This window comes from Nicotiana sylvestris, chromosome 4, assembly GCF_000393655.2.
Source record: "Nicotiana sylvestris chromosome 4, ASM39365v2, whole genome shotgun sequence".
Taxonomy (NCBI): domain Eukaryota; kingdom Viridiplantae; phylum Streptophyta; class Magnoliopsida; order Solanales; family Solanaceae; genus Nicotiana; species Nicotiana sylvestris.
Genome location: NC_091060.1, coordinates 13846064 through 13861791, shown reverse-complemented (window position 1 = coordinate 13861791; position 15728 = coordinate 13846064). Strand labels below are relative to the sequence as shown.

General features: G+C 35.0%; 2 protein-coding genes across 2 annotated transcripts; both read right to left on the bottom strand.

The window, feature by feature from the left end:
• Positions 1–8482: 8482 nt before the first annotated feature.
• On the bottom strand, positions 8483–10911 carry LOC104218634 (pentatricopeptide repeat-containing protein At3g04760, chloroplastic). Its single transcript, XM_009769171.2, has one exon. It carries the CDS (start codon positions 10668–10670, stop codon positions 8913–8915), a length of 1758 nt encoding a protein of 585 aa, XP_009767473.1. The 5' UTR covers positions 10671–10911; the 3' UTR covers positions 8483–8912.
• Positions 10912–12544: 1633 nt separating this feature from the next.
• LOC104218645 (uncharacterized) lies at positions 12545–12868 on the bottom strand. Its single transcript, XM_009769185.2, has one exon. The coding sequence runs from the start codon at positions 12866–12868 to the stop codon at positions 12545–12547; it is 324 nt and encodes a 107-aa protein (XP_009767487.2).
• Positions 12869–15728: the final 2860 nt, after the last annotated feature.

The window sequence follows — 15728 nt, the reverse complement described above, 5'->3', positions numbered from 1 at the left end:
CAAGATACAATTTGATTCCCAAAATCAGAACCAAAATCAGGGTAAATTTGAAGAAAATAGCATACCTTATCTAGGAAATCAATCCTCTAATTATCTACAACTTGAGAATAAAAATAATTCACACTTTATAAGTTATACGTAAGTATTCCACATAAGATCTCATCGTTTAAAGATATTTTTATATTTTTCAATTATTTTTAGCTGAATTCCCGCGCCCGTATCCGTATTAGGATTCGTATCCCTGAATTTTAGAATTTACATCTCGAAGGATCCGACCTATAGATCCGCACTCGTAGGCGAACAACTTAGCATATACCTATGCATTTCTTGAGCTTATTTTTTTTTCATGAATTATTTGTAGGGTCCATCTCATAAATTAAAGAAGACTTTTCTTCCTTTGTTGGTTTTTCAAAGTTGACATCAATTTTTTCTTCTGCATTGTCAAAAAGGGTAGGCTGCAGAAGAAAAATGTCTAAGTGTAGTAGGCAAGGCTCTGCCTATAAAAGGAGAACTTCGACTCTCATTTCTACACACCAAAAAAACCTCAGACAATACACTTGAGTGAGAGAGAGAGAGAGAGCAAGGTATTCCATAGACTATAAGAAAATAGTCTGTGAAGAAAAAATAGAGTGTGAGAGATATTATAGTAAGGTGAAAAAAACAAAAGAGTATTTTTTCTTTTGAGGGTGTAGTGGTCTTAGGAGTATTTGTACTCGTTACTACACAATGTAAAATTCCTTGCTATAGTGATATCAGTCGCTCTTCTTGGTCGTGGTTTTTCCCTTATTCAGAAGGGTTTCCACGTAAAATCTTGGTGTCATTTTTGCTGCATTTTTATTCTTGCTGATTTAACCATAACTTAGTGGTCCGCGTTTATCACTAATACCGTGAATATTATTTTCACGAGGTTTATTCCCAACAAGTGGTATCAGAGCCAAAGTTCTGTGTGAGTATGCTCTGTGGTTGCAGCACAGTCTGAACTTCCACATCAGAAAAGAATTATTTTGGTCTCTTAATAAATAGTATTTGTATTTGTGATAAACGATGGAAGTCAACACTAGTAGAATGGTTATTTTGAGTGGTACAAATTATGCTATTTGGAAGGGCAAAATGAAAGATTTGCTCTATGTCAAGAATTTTCATCAACCTGTATTCGCTACTATAAAGCCTAATAATAAATCAGATGAAGAGTAGAATTTGTTACATAGGCAGGTTTGCAGCTTTATTAGACAGTGGGTTGACGATAATGTTTTGAACCATATTTCTGGGGAGACACATGCTCGGACCCTATGGGAGCACCTTGAAAGTCTGTATGCTCGAAAAACTAGAAACAACAAGATGTTTCTAATAAAGCAGATGTTGGGTTTAAAATACCATGATGGTTCTGCGATGACAGATCATCTGAATAATTTTCAGGGGATCATGAACCAGTTATCTGCTATGGGCATTAAATTTAATGAAGAAATTCAAGGACTGTTTCTACTTGGTTCCCTACCAGATTCTTGGGAAATTCTTAGGACCTCATTATTAAATTCTGCTCCGGATGGTGTGATCTCTATGGATCTTGCCAAGAGCAGCCTTTTAAATGAAGAGATGAGAAGAAAATCTGAGGGTTCCTCCTCATCAGATGTCTTGGTGACTGACTCTAGGGGGGAAGCAAGAATCGGGGTTCTCAAAATAGAGAACATAATAGAAGCAAATCCAGAAGCAGACTTAAATATATTGAGTGTTATCATTGCGGGAAGAAAGGGCACGCAAAGAAGTTCTGCCAGATTTTTAAAAAGGAGAATAAAGACAAGGAAGAACAGAAAGAAGATGGCAATCATGTGGCCACCGTCACTATAGAAGATCTTGTTACTGTCCTTGATGCGGATCTGATAAATATTGCTTGTGATGAGTCAAGTTGGGTTGTGGACAATGGTGTCTCATCTCATGTGACATCAAGGAAGGAATTTTTCTCATCCTATACTCAGGGTGACTTTGGAACTTTGAGTATAGGTAATGAGACTGTATCTAGGGTGGCTAGTGTTGGAACGATTTGTTTGGAAACTAGTATTGGAACTAAACTAGTTTTAAACAATGTAAAGCATGCAGCTGATGTTCGTTTGCACTCGATCTCTATTGGTGTTTTGGTTGATAAGGGATATGCCAGTACCAATGGTGCTGGAAAGTGGAAGCTCACTAAGGGTTCCATGATTGTGGCTCGTGGGGAAAAGCGCCATAGTCTATACTGGACTACGACCTCTACCTGTGTTGATATGGTGAATGCCGTTGAGAGCAATAACTCTTCAACGTTATGGCATAAGAGGTTTAGCCACATTAGCGAGAAAGGACTAAATGTTCTGGCCAAGAAGAAATTGTTGTCAAATTTTGAAAGTGCAAAATTAGAAAAATGTGAGTACTACTTGGTTGGAAAACAAAAAAAAGCTTCCTCCTTCAAGAAAGACAGAGTTGCTTGAGTTGGTGCATTCAGATTTATGTGATCCAATGAAAACAAGGACTTTGGGTGGTGCACTTTATTTTGCTACCTTTATTGATGACTGCTCAATGAAACTTTGGGTCTACATCTTGAAGACTAAAGACCAAGTGTTGGGTGTCTTTAAGCAGTTTCAGGCTTCAGTTGAAAGAGAAACTGGAAAGAAGTTGAAGTTTATTCGTACTGATAACGATGGTGAATATTGTGGACCATTTGACGAATACTGCAAGCAATAGGGTATCAGACACCAGAAGATTCCTCCTAAGACTCCTCAGCTTAATGGTTTAGCAGAAAGGATGAACAAGACCTTGATGGAAAGAATCAGATGTTTGCTTTCTGAAGCAAAGTAGCCGAATTCCTTTTGGGGTGAGGCTTTGTTGACCGCCGCACATGTTATTAATCTATCCCTTGCGGTTGCTTTGCAAAGTGATGTTCTAAACAAAGTTTGGTATGGCAAGAATGCTTCCTATGACCACTTGAAAGTGTTTGGTTGCAAAGCTTTTGCACATGTACCTAAAGATGAGAGGTCAAAATTAACTGCCAAGACAAGGCAGTGCATCTTCGTTGGTTATGGCATTGATGAGTTTGGTTATAGGCTATATGATCCAATTGAAAAGAAGGTCGTGAGAATCCGTGATGTTATCTTCGTGGAGGATCAAACCATTGAAGATATTAACAAAGCGGAGAAGCTAAAATCTCCAACTTCTGAAGGTTTAGTTAATCTTGATCAAGTTCCTCATACAAATGCGGATAACGTTGGTGGGCTCAATGATGATGGTGATGCCCACAACCATATTCCAGATCATCATATTGATGATGATGGTGACAACAATGCTAATGCTGATGAGGTAAATGCTCCTACTCACGAAGTTGTGGACGAGTTAGATATTCCACTCAGGAGGTCTTCTAGACCCCGTACTCCTTCCTCCCGTTATTCGCCCAATGAGTATGTATTACTCACTGATGGGGGAGAACCTAAATGTTATGTGGAGGCTATAGAAGATGAGCACAAGAATCAATGGATTGAAGCCATACAAGATGAGATGAAATCTCTGCATGAGAACCATACTTATGAGTTGCTGAAATTGCCTAAGGGCATGAGAGCTTTGAAGAACAAGTGGGTGTTCAAAGTTAAAGCTGATGAACATAGTTTGAAGCTCAGATACAAAGTTAGATTGGTTGTCAAGGGATTGGTCAAAGGAAAGATATTGACTTTGATGAAATATTTTCTCCTGTCGTGAAAATGTCCTCTATTCGGACAGTTCTTGGTTTGACTGCCAGTCTTGATTTAGAGATTGAGAAGATGGATGTGAAGACTGATTTTCTTCACGGTGACTTAGAAGAGGAGATTTATATGGAACAACCTGAGGGATTCAATGCAAAAGGTAAAGAAAATCTTGTATGCAAACTTAAGAAGAGTCTATATGGATTGAAGCAAGCTCGCAGACAGTGGTACAAGAAGTTTGAGTCTGTTATGGGGGAGCAAGGCTACAAAAAGACTTCTTCAGATCACTATGTGTTTGTACAAAGATTTTCTGATGATGATTTTATCATTCTCTTGCTATATGTGGATGATATGTTGATTGTGGGCAGGAATGCTTCCAAGATTGACGAGTTGAAGAAACAGTTGAATAAGTCTTTTGCAATGAAAGACTTGGGTCATGCTAAGCAGATTTTGGGCATGAGAATTACTCGTTCGAGAAACGAAAGAAAGCTTTACTTGTCACAGGAGAAGTACATAGAACGTGTACTGGAACGCTTCAATATGAAAAGTGATAAGTTGGTTCGCACACCCCTTCCTGGTCATCTGAAGTTGAGTAAGAAAATGTGTCCTACAATAACGGAGGAAAAAGATAGAATGGCCAAGATTCCTTACTCCCCTGCTGTCGGAAGTTTGATGTATGCAATGGTATGCACTCGACTAGATATTGCTCATGCAGTCGGTGTTGTTAGTAGATTTCTCGAAAATCCAGAAAAAGAGCATTGGGAAGCTGTAAAGTGGATACTCATGTATCTAAGAGCAAGCTCACATGAATACTTATGTTTTGGAGGATCAAATCCAATTCTGAATGGCTATACATATTCTGATATGCCAGGTGACCTTGATAACAGAAAATCCACTACTGAATATTTGTTTACTTTTTCAGGGGGAGCTATATTATGGCAGTCGAAGTTGCATAAGTGTGTCGCACTATCTATAACTGAAGCGGAGTATATTGCGGCTACTGAAGCTGGCAAAGAGATGATATGGCTCAAGAGATTTCATCAAGAACTTAGATTGGGACATATGGAGTATGTTGTCTATTGCAGCAATCAGAGTGCAATAGACCTGAGCAAAAACTCCATGTACCATGAGAGAACAAAACACATCGACGTTTGATATCATTGGATCGTGAGCAAGTGGAGAACGAATCACTTCAAGTCAAAAAGATTCACACGAGTGAAAATCCTGCAGATATGTTGACCAAGGTAGTACCAAGAGACAAGTTCGAGCTTTGCAAAGAACTTGTCGGCATGCGCTCAATCTAGAATCTCCGGTGTTATCTCCTTCAGGTGAATGGGACTGGAGGGGGAGATTTGTGGGTTCCATCCCATAAATTAAGGAAGACTTTTTTTCCTTTGTTGGTTTTTCAAAGTTGGCATCAATTTTTTCTTCTGCATTGTCAAAAAGGGTAGGCTGCAGAAGAAAAATATCAAATATAGTAAGCGAGGCTCTGCCTATAAAAGGAGAGCTTCGGCTCTCATTTCTACACACCAAAAAAACCTCAGACAATACATCTGAGTGTGAGAGAGAGAGCAAGGTATTCCATAGACTATAAGAAACTAGTCTGTGAAGAAAAAATAGAGTATGAGAGATATTATAATAAGGTAAAAAAAGCAAAAGAGTGTTTTTTCTTTTGAGGGTGTAGTGGTCTTAGGAGTATTTGTACTCGTTACTACACAGTGTAAATATCAGTCGTTCTTCTTGGCCGTGGTTTTTTCCTTATTCAGAAGGGTTTCCACGTAAAATCTTGATGTCATTTTTGCCGCATTTTTATTCTTGCTAATTTAATAATAACTTAGTGGTCCGCATTTATTACTAATACCGTAAATATTATTTTTATAAGGTTTATTCCCAACATTATTGATGCTAGGGCTCTTACAAGAATGTCACTCGCCATTCCTTTCTCCAGCCAACTTCGTTTCACACAATGCACAAGAAGCCTACCATAGTTTATTTGACTATTGGAAAAGAGACAATGTAAATAATCGAAATTATACTCTATTTGTTCCATTTTATAGGGAGCTCTTTCCTTTTTAATTAGTTTGTCATATTTTCGTATTATTCTTATTTTGTTATTTATTCCATTATATGGAACTCTTTCCTTTTTAATTAGTTTGTCATATTTTCGTATTATTCTATTTTCTTCTTACTGTCATAGCTTGTTCAACTCTACTTGAATATAAAAGTTTACACTTTTTTTTTAATGCGTTATATTTTCGTATTATTCTCATTTTATCTTTATTGATATGACTTGTTCGAATTTACTTGAATATTAATTAAAGTTCACTTTTTTCTAGTATTTAAATATTAATTAGTTAAACATCGATCACATCAAATACAGCGGATTAGGGTGTGTCTTTCAGCATTATTATTAAATCTCATAGACGTTCTTAGTTTAATCCTGCAAAATTGAGTGCTCACAACGTAAAGTGAGACTTTTTCACGATAGGTAGGTCGGGTTAGGTCATTCATATTTTAATTATTACTTATTAGACGGAAAAAAATATGAAATAAGAAAATACTATCGGAAAGTTGTGTTTTCCGGTCACTGTGATTTTTGTGTGAGAAAATATAGTTATATGACTTTGTTAAATTTTTTTTTTATAGTTATATGACTATTTGTGAAATGAGACTTTTTCCTTCCTATACCATATATGAAACCTTATTACCAAAAATGTGCATAGTTTCATATTTACCCGCCATGTTCACAGTTATTCTACAAATATTATACCATTCATTAAATACCAATTATTAGGAGCTGATTCCTTCCTAAGTAGGCGCGCTACAAATCTCGAACTAAATATCCTTCCACATATTCCTATTTAGGCGCGCTACAATTATGGAAGTAAATGTTCTTCCGGATATTTCATTAAATAAGGAATCATTGTAGCATTAAAATTCCTTATTTAGATATCTCTAATTATTATTATTTTCTTTGAGAGATCAAAAAGAAAAAAAATTCTACAAAGCTTTTGCAAAAAACGGAATTATGTCGAAAATTTCAATTAAACTACAATCGAATGAGAATTGGGATATTAAAATTCAATGTACCCAGTTTGTAGATATTTTGTAGATAAACTGTAGATTATTTGTATTCTGATTGTAGATGCTTTGTTTTCTGTTTTCACAAATCAAAAACGACCAAAACTTCTACAAATCTTCTGCAAAAAACGCTATTATGTCGAAAATGCCAATCATGCTACAATTGAAATGGGAATTGGGATATTAAAATTCAATGTATTCAGTTTGTAGATATTTTGTAGATAAATTATAGATTATTTGTATTCTGATTGTAGATGCATTGTTTTCTGTTTTCACAAATCCAAAACGACTAAAACTTCTACAAAATCTTCTGCAAAAAACGTAATTATGTCGAAAATACCAATTAAGCTACAATTGAATGGGAATTGGGATATTAAAATTCAATGTACCCAGTTTGTAGATAAATTGTAGATTATTTGTATTCTGATTGTAGATGCTTTGTTTTCTGTTTACACAAATAAAAAACGACTAAAACTTCTACAAATCTTCTGAAAAAAACAGTCTACAATTTATCTACAATTGCTGCAATATAATGTATGTCATGTCTTTTTCTTCTTCTTCGAGTTTCAATGTGAAATTCAGCCAAAATCAAGTCTAAATCTTCACCAAAACCCCTCAAAATTGAGATATAAACTCCAAAACATATTCACAATTATTTACAACAACACCCAATCAAAACAAATAATGATTTTTAAAAACCCAAATTTGAATTCAAAGCTTCAAAGTTTTTTAATGGTTTTCAATGGTGGAATTGCTCCTCTCTTGTCTCTTTGAAGGTTTGTTCTTCTTCATTGAGAAAATTTGAAGCTGAAGGTAAATGTGTGTATGAACTTTGAAGATTTGACTTCAATTTTGACTGGTTTTAGAAGAAAAAAGCTTGAAATTGGACGTTAATGGAAGAGTGTTACATATGTTTCTCTGGATTTAGCAGAGGGAATAATGAGTTTGAAACGTGGGTGTGGAGAGATACGTGGATGAGGGTGTGGGGTTGGGAGAGAGAAACATGGGGGGGGGGGAGATTTGGAGGAATATACGGTAGCGTTAATTAAGGAGTGATATACAGTACATTAATTGTACAATTAAAACACATTATAGTATAGAATTGGTAATTAGGTATACTAAATGTAACTAAATCTAATTTTAAACATTGAGGGTAATATAGTTTTCTATATGGAATAGAAATATAAAAATTCCTTGTGAAATTTACCTATTGTCCACACCACTCGTATGTTTAAGTTAATAGAAATTATAAAAGATACTATATAGTCCAAGAAAGGAAAAAAAATATAAGTTATGACGGTAATATGTAGCATAGCATATGAGTGGGTTCAAACCGCAATTGCAAATCTTTAGGCTACATAGAATAGACGGAAACGGGTTCTGTCAAACTTAATAATTTTGGTTCAAATTTTATATTTATCTAAAAAAAATTATTAAATATATACAAACTTGTTAATTTAAAATTATAACTTAAAAATAGTAGAATCTCGAACGCAATACGGGGTGAAATTACTTAACATTACATCGCATTTTTTTTAATACGAGGTACTTTAATTTTTTTCTTTTTCCTGAATTAAGCCATATTAAATCAAAAACTCGAAAAAGAACATTCTTGAATGAAATGAAAACCATAAGTCCTAAAGAAGACAGAGAATGATACAATTTGCTTGCCTTTTTAATATGTTGAGGAGACATCAATATGTTCAATCAATTAACAGTTTATTTTTTCAGCCACAACACACTCCAAAGCAATATTGTTTGTTGTCAAAAAGCACCAGATTTGGCCACATATTAGAGAGTTTTTCCCCTCTTTTGGACTACAAAAATACAGCAAATGAATACATAGTTGTTATTCTAAGGAACACTATGTAAAAACTGCAGATTAAGAAGCCTGAAATCTTTTGTTACTGTCAATGATGTACAAGTATTGAACATTGCTCGGACTGTACGAGTAAGGGCAGCCGTGTGCATTAAGCTCCCGCTGTGTGTGGGATCCGGGGAAGGGCCGGACCACAAGGGTCTATTGTATGCAGTCTTACCTTACATTTCTACAAGAGGCTGTTTCCACAGCTCGAACTCGTGACCTCAACTTTACCAGTTACGCCAAGGCTTCCCTTCCAATATTGAACGTTAATTCAAGAAACTACCATTACTATCTTTATAAACATCAGATATAGGAAATGTTTTTCTCAAACGTTGAACTGATTCTTTTGAAATAGCATTCTTCTGATAAAGAGAGCTAGCAACCTCCATTGCTTGAACTCTCCATCCTGAAAAACCAATACCTTCTATTAACAGAATATACGTCGTTTCATTTGGCCGACGCCCCTTTTCTACCATTACTCTTAGCACTTCAATCGCCTCGTCAACTCTATGAGCTTTACACAATCCAAGAAGCAGAATGTTATAAGTGATCACAGTAGGTGGAAAACCATTCCCTTCCATATCTCCTAACAAATCAAGCGCCTCGTTCACTAATCCGTCTCTGCATAAACATGATATTAGTGAATTATAAGTAATCTCATCAGGATCAATCCCTTTTTCTATCATCTCCGAAACCAATCTCAACGCCCTAGCTCTCTCTCCGTTATTCCATAACGCGCTCATCATTGTATTGTAAGTACTCACATCAGGTGGACAGCCTATTTCCGCGAGCTTCTCAAATACTTCCATTGCTTCATCAGCTTTCCCTTTCTTACACATTGTAGAAAGGATGGTGTTGTAGTTCACTATATCGGGCAAGCAACCATTCGAGATCATATAGTCGAGGAACTTAATAGCCAAATCTAATCTCCCTCCTTTACAAAATGCAGAAATCAACGGATCATAAGTGAAAGTATCTGGTGTTAATCCCTTATCCATCATTATCTTCAACAAGTTGATCGCCTCGTCTAATTTCCCATCTCTACACAAAGAACTCATCAAAATGCTATAAGTAACCACATTCGGTTCACAACCTGCAGAAAACATCTCGTTCACTAACTTCTCTCCATCGCTCCATTTCCCTTTATGCAATAACGCCCTTAACAATATATTGTAAGAAATCACATCCGGTTTGCAACCCTTAGATGGCAAACTCCTAACAAACTCATAAGCTTGATCCATCATCTTTTCTCTACACATTCCCCTTATAATTGCATTATAAGTATACATATCGGGTTGAAGCCCTATCGATAACATCTCATCGAGAAGCTTCATTGCTTCATGAATTCCGCCTTCAAGAATCGTTGCCTCTATCAAGATTGTATATGTAATAACCGTAGGCTTACAATTTCTTTCTTCTTTTAACTGATCCAACAATTTCAATGCTAACCCTAATTTCCCCCGATCACAAAGACTTCCAATCAAGATATTATAAGTAACAGCATCCGGAGGAAATCCGTGGGATTTCATCCGATTCAACACCTTATTCGCCTCTTCAATCTTATTCATTTTGCAGAATCCACTAATAAGAGCATTATATGCAAATACATCAGGTTCACCAAATTCCTCTAAAATCTGCATAACTTTTAATGCTTTGTCCGAATTTTTTGAGTTGCAAAATCCCTTAATAAGCTTAGTACAAAGAATAACATCTGGTTTATAACCATTATTCTTCACTTTACAATCAAGAAGATACAACGTTTCATCATATTTTCCTACTTTACATGACCAATTTAGCACTTTCAAAAAATTTGTTGCTTTCAAATCATTGGATTGTTGTACATAGGCATGTCTATTTTCAGTAGAAACTCTAACCCTTTGGTTATTTCTAGGCTTTACTTTACTGAATTCATGGCTACTACATCTAACAATAGAATTGTGCTTTTGAGATTGAGATATTGGCTTCAAGTTATTGGAGAAAAAGGGGCAATGAGGAAAAATCTCAGCTGAAATAATTCGAGTCATTTGGTTAGTACTATTAAGTATTTAATTCAAATGTTACAGTCTAGTGGTACAATAGGTGCGCGTTCAATTCCCACTGTTGTATTTTTCGTTCGTGATCTTTCAATGTAATCGAGAAATGATCTTGAACTGAATTATAAAAGAGAAAGATGTACCTGTTATTCTTGTTGGTAGAGTGAGAAAATGAGCCTAAGCCATGAAAATATGAAGGTATGGAAAATATTAGCAGTTGAAGTTGAGGGGTTGGTACTATTTTTGTAGAAATCTAGTTATAGATTCTTATTGGATAACATACTAGTAAGTTTAGATAAGGCCACGTAACTGGTTAACCCATTGGATAAACCGGGTCGGTCTAGTTTGTGGGTTTGCACTTTTTGAAGTTAAAATAGCAAGCTCTACCCAGTTTTCGGACTGGTCATTCAAAAATAGTCAGCGTTTGCCAAGTCAATGAAAAATAACCACTATTTTGCTACAACAGAGACCGATTCAGCATAATATACTGGAGTTCGGTGCACCTGTGTATGAACTTCCAGCATATTATGTTGGACCGGTATATTATACTGGAACTCCAGTATAATATACTGGAGACTGGAGCATCAGTGCTCCAAACTCCACTATATTATACTGGAACTCCAGTATATTAGACTGGAGTTCCAGTATAATCCAGTATATTATGCTGGAGTATTTTTCCGGATTTTGAACAGTGATTTCGTTCAGATTTATCTTTACATGAAAGGTGGCTAAATTTCGATTACTTTTGAAACTGTGGCTATTTTTGAATGATCACTTGTAAATCTGGCTATTTTGAGTTTCTCCCCTTTTATAAGTTCACTATAAGGTCCACTTCTTGGATTAATTTTTTTTTAAAATATTGAGCCACACTTTTTTTAAATGATGATGATATCTGGGCCAGTTTGCAGACCTCGATTATTTCATCGGTCATTTGTTACCTCCTAAGTACCAAATAATTCTGCCCACCAAAACTTAAGCAGATAAAAAAAAATCACCTAATTTTTTTCGTGTCCGGCGTGTTTCTCCTTTCCTCTTTAGCCACAGATTCACATGATAAAATTCTGGACAAAGAAAATTTGATCTTTGGTACCGATAAGTTTCTATAGTAACGTCAGACTCCAACCTTCACAAAATTGTATATTTGGTCCCATCTTACAAAGTTTAAGCGTTGGCACTATTTGCATTGAACTTGAATAGTACCCATGCAATTTTTGTTAGAAAATAAATATAGGAAAACAAAGAAAGCGACTTGAGTGATCTCAGTACTCTATAATTTTGTAAAATTGTATGTTTTTTTATTGAATAAGTGCTCAACCTTGTATGGAAGTCGAGAACTATAAAAGTACATGCAGTTTATTATTTAAATTTAACATTGTGGTTTCAAGTTTAATATTTACTAAAATTTTAGTGATAACATATAAATCTACGTCTCGTTTCAAAAATATTTGGTCCGGATGAATCTGTCGCAAAAAAATTATATCCACCGTGACTATCCACCAATCCACTAATATCATTTCCACTAAGCCGTGTTAGCTAATTAGTCAACCATACCACTATATTATCATCCGCTGAATTACAACTTGTTGCTTATTTTTATATTATACCTAAAAGTTGTACTAGGTAATTATTTCCTTGAATTAACAATAGGCAAATATGTAATGCATATTTGTAGTAGATTCATGACGATCAGTGGACCCAGCATTTTTATCAAGCGGGTTTAAAATGCAAAGAAGCAAATATACAAAAAGGTCAACAAAAATTATATATTAATAAAATATATTATTATAACTGTCCTCTACGAGTTTTCATTTCCTGAAACGTATTCATAATAGTCTCATCAGAAATGGTGTTAAGTATTTTTCTTTCTACATAAGGTACAAACAACCGCTCATGAATTCATAATTCATTCGGTTTTGCAATTCACTCTTGATCAACTTCAGCGCCGAGAAAGTTCTTTCAACTATAGCAGTGGGAACTGGTAGAAGCAAAGCAAATTTCACAAGGCGAAACACAAATGGATAATTCAAATGCTTCTTTGTCTTAACTAGTATTTCAGAAAGATCAACAAGTCCTTGTAGATTTGAGAACCTTTTATCAAAATCACGAACATCAACAATATAAGTTTCAAGTTGATTCTTGAGCGTAACCATTATATTCTCATCAAAATCGTCAGGATACAATTCAGTCATCATCAATATCTTGTTTATGTCAAAACTGGAAAATGAATCAACTGGATTTAAGCAAGTTACTCTAACAAGCAAGTTCGATGTCACCTCATTAAAACGAGCATTGAGTTCTTCAACTTGCGAATCAATAATCTTAAAAAATATATCAACACGATAGTGATGTAAAATAGTATAATTAGCAACTTTACGTCGAGATCTTCCGGAGTTAACATAGAAGCCATCAAAGTTTGGTATCAAAATATTATACTTGACACAAAATGCAGACACCTTATCAATAAGTAAACCTCATTCTTCTTCTCTTAGCTTTTGCAACCGTTTCTTTGCCACTTCAACAAGTAGAATAACATTTGCAATATCTTGCTCCTTTTTTTGTAAGGATGTATTAAGCTCGTTTGTGATCCCCAAAACATCTCTCATTAAGTGCAACATGAAAGCAACCTCAAATGTTTGACAAGTGCTAAGATATCCCTTTGCCTTAGATCTTTTTTCTAAAGTCCAGGCATCAACAACGATAGTATCAATAACATCAATAATTGAGTCAAACGGAAATAAAGTTCTTAAAAGATTTGTAGTGCGAACCTCAACGAGTATCGGCAGCTCTGGTAATTACAATTAACAATACAAACAATAAGTTGCATCTTCTATCACACTGTACTCCAACCAATTACGATATTCATCAAACCATTTAGGATTGAAACGACGCTTTAAGCCCGAAAAATCTCTTTGAGGAAACTTATGTTATCGGGGTTGGTAAGGACCTCTTTAGAGATATTCTCTTCTAATCTCATCACGCTCATTTGGATGATAATCTCTAATGAGTATTCTCTCCTTTGGATCAGTAGGTAAAGAATCAAGATTTATTCCTTGTCTTTGTCTTTTAGAGGATTGAGGTTGCTCTTCTAATTGGTTCAAATTTTGTTCTGCGGGAGTAGCAATTGAGAGGATGAACTTGGTTGTGGCAACTTGGGAGATACTAGAAGGTAAAATCTCTTCATTGTAACACAAACTGAATTACCAAATTAGAATTAAAATTAGAAGAATAATTTTGTATATGGTTAACCTTAAATTTAAACTAGAAGAATTAATGTAGCCGAAGACAACCTAAGTAAATATCACTCATCAGATTACAGAACTTTGCGGCGAAACTTTCATCCATGGATAATAGCAAAGGTGAAACCTGATAGTGAGAATTTCTTATATCATCACTTTAGACGTACAATAATAGGCAAATATTTAAATAGTAATCCTAATTTGATAGTTTAATAAAAATGCAATTAATAATCTAATATAATCGGTTAAAATACATTGATGTGTAAAAGTTCATTGTGTTTAAGTATAATCAGTTTCGACATTTCTTGCTTGAGGAGACTTTTTATACTTTCATTATATTCAAAGTGAAAAGGGATTTCTCACTCAAAAACAACAACGACAACAACAATCTAAAATTTTCCATAACTAAAGAGAAAAAGTGCTTAACTTCTCAATATAAGCAAATTTATTACTCTCAATTTCTCAGCCAAAATCCACTAAAACAATCTGATTTTTTTTTTCAAAGCATAAATTACAAAAATCTGCAATATAAGCAAGTAAGAAACCTAATAGTGACAATTGACGAGCTGACGGTGAGAGACGGAGAGAGGGGATCCAACGAGAAGTGGCAGTGGCTTGTGGCTAATGGAGGAGACGACTATGAAGCAATGTTCTTTGAAATTGAACTACAACAAAGAGAAGAAAGCATATAGAGGTGAAGGAAATTTATTGAGATTAAATCTTTATGCAAAAGAGGAATAAATACTAGAAATTGAAAATTTAGAATTAGTTCTTATTGATCACCTGAACTTTTAGTTAGATACCAAGATGAAGCCCTTTGTATTTGAAGAAGATGACCTTCTCGGCAGGGGCTAACGGAGGAGGCAATTCTCATTGAAATTGACGCGCGAGAGAGAGAATGAGAGAGAGAGAGAGAGGCATCGAGGACTTGAGATTAGAGATTCTGATCGTTTTCTGATTTGGGGAATTGGGGATATTTTATAAAAATATAAAACGGCGTCGTTTTTATGGGAAAAGAGACCTATATAAAAAAAAAAATAGAGGTCATACGTGACTAGCTGGTTTCGAACTTAGGACCATGTGAAAAATTTGAACCCTCTTTACCAGCAGCTAGGCAGTTTAGTTGTTTGAAGCGGGTTCAAAATAATCTTTAAACCTTTACTTTTTTGAAGACAGAAAAAATATACTTATATACACAACGTTATTTTTCGACGAAGCGGGTTCATATGAACCTTCTTGACTTCATGTGGGTCTGCCCCTGATGATGAACCATATATATACCATATAATATAATTACACCTCATACTAAAAAAAAATTAAAGAGAAACAAAGCAACAAAGAAAAAGAACTAGTTCAAAATCAAGCGAGAGAATGAAATTCTATAGCAAGTTCTCCCACAATACGAAGAAATACTAGAATACACGAGTTCATGCCATTTAAAATAAGACTCATAATAAAATACCAGATTGGCTAAGTCACTAGCTAATGAATTAGTCTCCCCATGGATGAGCAATAAGGATCACCAGTTTCTAGCTTAGATCTGGAAAATATGGTTAACAACATTACCATTCTGATGAGATAAAGACCCTTCGACTTACAACACATAAACTACACTAGAATGACCAATTTGTAAGACAACTTTGTATGTTATTTTCCTACATGTATGTGGCCCAATAGGTTGAGGCCCATAATTAATATTTAATTAATTATCAAATCTCATCCGTCCGATTGGTTACTTGATGGACGTACCAAATTAAGTGAGAACCTCTATAAATTGGTCCTCTCCCCACCCATTAGGGTTACAGTATTCTTT